Below are 6,000 nucleotides of genomic sequence, written 5' to 3'. Positions count from 1 at the left end.
TTTTTTTTTATCTCTTATTTCAGCCAGGGAGCTTTTTCAATGAAAAAATGTTGTATTAAACAAATCCCAAGCCACCTTTTCCACACTCAAGACTGTAAAAAAGTTTCCACTCTAAAGGCAAAAGTTTTAAAATCTCATTCACTTTCTCAAAAGTTTTTACTTTGTGCATCTAAAATAAGGTATTAAATGAATGCCCTTAAAGAAAACATATTTGAATTTGAAATTAGCAGTTAGTTATTCTTTATGTTACAATGGTATTTATAATGCCGCACTGTGTTGGTCACTTCTAGAACCGTTCGAGTTGGTCCCTGTACCAATCATCTCACAAACTGAGTGCTAGTCTAATTCACAAGAGGTAAACAAAGTAGGAGAGCACTAGAAAAAGAGCATCACTCTCACTATTATGAGTATTTAATGGAAAATTATGCTCATAAATTAATCTAGCTTCACTTTGCAATTAAATAAGAGCACTAATTGGTAAAGGGAATTTCACAGACATGATATGATTCAAATTCATAAGATGTTTGGCACAGGAAGATAGTCCAACTCAAGAACTAAACACACAAATATCAGCCAAATACTAAACAAATTAAGTATGGATATCTAACAGATCTCAAAAAGCACTAATCAAGGGAAGATACTCTCAAAGGGAAATATTCCCATCAGGACTGCAAACAGCTCAGTTCTAAACTTATTTTGTGTTTTTATCAATAAGCTGAAAATTTAAAAAAATCCCAGATAAACTTGAGGCTAACCAAAGAACAATAATAAGGCAGATGGGGCAGCATCGTAGGGTAAGATAGGTTCATTCAGATCTTTTAGCATAGAAATAATGGAAATACATTTATGTCTAAATACACTGCATGCAGGCCAAATCCGTTCACTGGAAATTACCACTTGAAAAACCRTCTCTGTAAAAATGGCTGAGCTCCCACTGTGAGCCTGTGACAGGAAGAGCTAACGCAGTCCGTGGTTGCATAAATAGGCATCTGAAGAGAAGGAGGATGTGATTCACCTCTTAAGGTAAGGCTGATGGAGGATGGCTGCGCGAAGTTTTGGGGCTCTCTTTCAAATAACGCGTACTGAAATATCAGAGAGGATAAAGGAAAGAACTGCAGAGAGTGATCTAAGGGTAGGGGAGAGAGAGGTAGACTTTGTGTTGGCCAGAAGGACCCAGTGCAGACATACYCCACGTCTGACTTGGCAAGTAGCATAGCTACGTCAGTGTAGTAATTAGTCACAGTTAGAAGATGGGATAATTAGCCCTGATGAAAAGCAGGGTTAATCAGGCTCTGACTGTGTCATTCAGATATCTGGCTTTTTTTTCTGTCCTGCAGTTACTCTTCTCCTGAAAGAGGACTGAGACAAATAGCTGCCACTCTGCTGTGTTTCATTTCTAGCAAAAAAAAAAAACTAGAAATAATGAAAGTAATAACAAAAATATCCCTGGGAAAGCAATCCAGTGAGGTTATTCTAGTGTTGTAGATCCAAAACACAATTATAGTTGCCACACAACAAGCAGGGCTAAGAATCTAGATGTAAACATGCCATACTGTACCTAGAAACAGGGCTACCCCACATCCATTCAAACAGATTGGTCATATTGATTATGATCAAGACCCTCCTGATCTCAACACCAAGTCCACCCTGGTGACTCTAAAATTCTTAGCAATAATATGAGCTTTTATTATCAATAGCCAGATAATCTCTAGCATTTTCTCAGCTGCTGTGTACAGTCTTTCCAGGTATCACAGCTCCTCCGTGCAGGGCTGCTCCTGTGAAAAAGCAAGCTTCTAATGCAGCTGTTGCAGGACCATGGGAAGAGCCTTGGGCAGCTGTCTTCTTCTAGAATTCTTCTAGGATTTTTCACAGTGAGGAACATCTCAGGACAACCTGAACAACAATAGACTATTTGTAGGATAGTGTTGAGTAGATGTAAAGGATAGAGCTGAAAAGGAACTCAGAAGGTCTTGAACCATCATATCCAAGGCAAAGAGCCATCAGCAACATCCCATCTGCTGAAAAACAAGGAGAAATTTCAGGGCCATCTGTTCCAGGAGCAATTAAGATGGGTGAGGATGGGCGAGACAGGGCAGCCAGCAGCAACTCCAGGAGAAAATGAAAAGAGGGGAACTTCAGCGGCATGACTACCGTTTAAGCTGAATATAGATTGTTCTGCGAATAGCAGGAAGGACTCTTCTGATGACATGAAACACAGATCACCAAATTTAGGGGTATTTTTACAGATGGTGACAACTTTGTAGATTTTTACATCAATAATGGTAACTTAAGGAAGAATCTTATCTTCAAAGGTTAGGAAAGAAGGCCAGTTGAATAAAAAAAATATTCACAGTAGACAATCAAATCAGATGACAACCTTCAATGTGTCAATACTTAAGGTGAGCAAGACCTACACAACAGATTAGCTATTTATCAGAGGGATGTCAGTGCAAGAAATTGCCATTCTACCAGACAGAAAAAGTATAGAAATACTGTTTTGATTCACATTTTTAATGTGCTACATATTTCATTAATATTTCAGACAATGCTGTATTAACTTACAAGAAATATATAACAATTGGTAAAGTAGCAAGGTAACAAAATGAAACTTGAATTTGCTGCTTTGAATTTAGGAGTAAACCACTAGTAAATTCCAATCTGTTCATCTGAACAGCTGTTTAAACGGGATGGAGTCCAGCAAGTCCTCATGGTGACACATCTGTACAGCAAATAACACTGGCAACAGCAAATATTTTTATCTGACTGGATAATAGACAATCCAAGAAATATCACCTGGAGGGTAAAGCTAGCGGACAGTGGCTAATATTTTTGCTGCTTCCTCCGTGCCACTGCCATGCGCAAAGCCCGAATAATCGAATTTTCATTATTCAGGATATTGTAATCAGTCAGTTTCACCAATTTGTCAAAATTCTGTTCACTGAAACACACCTCCCTTGTCGTAAATGGGGAGAGGACGCTGGAGACATCAACATTGCCTTCAGCCATTTCCTCTGGACTTCTCTCCACACCTGAGGGAAAAAACACACAGAGGTTATTCTATAAGAACCACATGCTGCAATAAAATCTTATCAGTTATTTAAGAAATTTCAGATAGAAAAGGCACATCTGAGGGAACAAGATGCTTTGCCAGAGAGATGTAAAAGTAGTCGAGCACCATATTCTTCAACCAATTCTTGATTCTTCGACCCAAATGGCTGCAAATGAGAACACCACCCAATATCATCAGCAGCARTTGCTGACTGCTCCTTGGATAAGATGATTTTTTGTTGCCCAGGCTAGAAAAGCAGCAGCAGAAGGAACACAAGATACTGAGCAAGGGAGAARCTGAGAGCTTCTGGAGTTTTGACAGCTAGGCAAACTGACTCAGTGAGAGCAGTTTTGTTCGTAAACAATGAGGCTGATAATGCTGACATGAGAAAGAAGGGCAGAGCTGACAGTGAGCCATTAGATATGAAATGGAGAGGATGCACCAAGACAACAGCTTTTTATTAAARTTGCTAGCAACAGATAACTCACCAGGAGCTTTGTATTTTTTGAAGGTGTCATTTACTAAGGGGAAAAAGAGCACTGTTGGAGCGTGCAGACTTTCAGCATCTTCAAACACATAGCATTCCTTTAAATTTTCCCTATCTTCCTTGCTTATCTCAATTTGGGGAAATGGGATTCCTTGCCCAGAAATGTATTTTGCAATCTGATCCAAAGGCTGAATGAATAAAGAAAGGAAAAAAAAATCAAAATTCAAAGACAACCCAAAGACCTGAATTTTCTAAACATTAGCAGTCAACATTCTGAGGTTTGAATATTCCTCCTCTGGAAACATCTCAAGTTTCATGCAGTAATGGTCATAACACCATTAGGTCCAGTTTATCTTATTTTCTGCACTGCTTTAGGCAAAAAAAGAAAGCCCTTGGAGCTTGGAAAAGGAACCAAAAGCCACAGGACTGATTTCATTATTTCAATTAACAGATTTTCTGTAAATGAGTTTAGAAGGGAAAGCAAAGTATATGTACTGAAAGTAGCATAATGCTCTAACCAGCTGAGCTAAACCTGCCCCCAAAGCATAGAATGGTAAGGTTGGAAGGGACTTCTGGAGATCATCTAGTCCAACTCTCAGCATAGTCCATACGGGGAAGTAGGGAKAAGACACCAGTCAGTCCAGATTATTCTGTGTGGTTTTGACTTCTTCATTATCTATCCTGTCCATGTCTTTGTCTTCTGCATGGCTGTGATTGTTCAGTAATGACTCTCTATTTACAACATATTTTTTTAAATCTATGAAAAAAAACAAATTCATCAACAGCTCTATTTACTATATGCCTATACTCATTTTTTTATTATTCTCTTTAGGCATATAACACTAATTATAGTACCTTACTAATCAAGTCCATACGAGTCAGWCCATTTCTCTAAGATTAGCATGAGATAAACAGGTCCAGGGACATAGWGGTTTTCCCATTTAATGTATTAAACTATAGCCAGGATTTTCCATCATCTCTGTAGTTTGCTCAGTTCAAGGATAACAAAAATCAGTATCAGAGGTCCAGATAACTCTTCAGTCAGCTCTTTAAAAACTCAAGCCCACCACAGTGAAGAATCTTCATGATTTTAAAAAGCATATATCCATCACTGTCTTGTAATATCCATAGTTACAAAGAAATAAGCAATTCATCATCATCATCATATAGCATCAACCCATAATGCTGGTTTTCATAAGAACAGAATAGAAAAATGCATTAAGCAGGTTGGTGTATTTCTGTATTAGCGGTATTTCTATAATCCCTGAACGACTTTGTAAAACTCTCTAATTCACTCTCTGACAATCTGTCTTAGAATATCTAGTGTCAGACTCCTAGTTTAGGCAGAGGACTAAAAGGAAAGACAGAGTCACACCATTTTCAAACCCATGGTGGAAACCAGCAGACATTTGATTCTTCCCATTTCAGTACCAGAAAGTTTAGTTGTTTAAATTGACAAATGCTAGAGACCAAAAGACCATGAAAAAGATCTCAAAGATACCATGGTTTTTCTTACCAATGTCTGTGACCCTCCACTATAATTTAAATGCAGGATAACATCTACTTTCCTCTCAGATCTCAAGAGTGGTGGGTAGCTGGTATTGATGAAAAARCCAGTATCAACCAGGGAGAGTGCATCATCTGCTGTTTCCATCAGTTTATTTGGGAAAGAGTCTATCACTGTGTCTGAAATACAAATATTTCTTGTCATAACAAGTAGAAGAYGAAATTGGACAGAGGTCTCTTTGCAGAAAGTTTGAGAGGGAAGAATGGAGAATTCTGCCCCTGCCTTTTCCCTGCCATCTTTTGTTGGCTCACCAGCACCACTGACATACAGGAATAACTGACCCACTATGGCTCTTTTGTTCCTTCCTTTCTGGACACCTCATGCAGTTTTGGCCCTAAAGGGAAGATCCTTCATGTCTCCCCAGGCAGAGGTCACCTTGACCACTGAAATGCAGACCACAGATGGCCAAATTCAATTTCACCCCCTTCTGCGCCCCAAAATTGAACAAGAGTTCAAATACGGCTTCTGCTGCTTCTGCTTGGGGAAGGGAGAAGTGAAGTTTCAGGCATTAGTCTTGTCTCTTCCTCCTTACTGGAAATCCTAAATGGATTCCCAAACCTCCTCAAAATGTTTCAGAAAAACATGTTGTACTACTGTGCCTTTCCAGGTAGAAAATCCTTCRCTCTCCAGGTACTTGTTGTGCATCTGGAAGCCCCTGAGAAAATTGGGATACTGTGCAATGGTTGGACGTCCTGTTAAGACATCTCGCAGAGCAGAAGACAGAGTACATGAAGGAGTGAGCAGACACGTGTCTACTTCATAAGGATTTGTGGACAGAAAGGGTTCTTCCTCTGCAAGAAGGGAAAAAGAAGTTCCAAGTTGAGGACAGTTTTCTGAATCAATATTTTATTTAAACAATGTAGTAACTCAGCACCCACACCCACCCCAAACGTAAAT

The 6,000-nt window shown here is 39.1% G+C and overlaps 1 protein-coding gene across 1 annotated transcript in view; it reads right to left on the bottom strand.

Moving 5' to 3' along the window:
• Window positions 1–2,802: 2,802 nt before the first annotated feature.
• LOC146598733 (cytosolic phospholipase A2 epsilon-like) overlaps window positions 2,803–6,000 on the bottom strand; it is a 34,493-nt gene continuing 31,295 nt past the window's right edge. The window contains exons 18-21 of the mRNA XM_085299888.1: window positions 5,703–5,894; window positions 5,053–5,222; window positions 3,538–3,724; window positions 2,803–3,029 (exon numbers count right to left, since the gene is read on the bottom strand). Coding sequence (XP_085156014.1) covers window positions 2,821–3,029; window positions 3,538–3,724; window positions 5,053–5,222; window positions 5,703–5,894 — 758 coding nt within the window. The 3' untranslated portion in view covers window positions 2,803–2,820. The remainder of the gene's footprint in view (window positions 3,030–3,537; window positions 3,725–5,052; window positions 5,223–5,702; window positions 5,895–6,000) is intronic.

Source organism: Rhea americana, unplaced genomic scaffold, assembly GCF_003343005.1.
Source record: "Rhea americana isolate MKP2758 unplaced genomic scaffold, rheAme1 scaffold_155, whole genome shotgun sequence".
Classification (NCBI taxonomy): domain Eukaryota; kingdom Metazoa; phylum Chordata; class Aves; order Rheiformes; family Rheidae; genus Rhea; species Rhea americana.
This window is presented reverse-complemented; position numbering and strand designations above follow the sequence as displayed.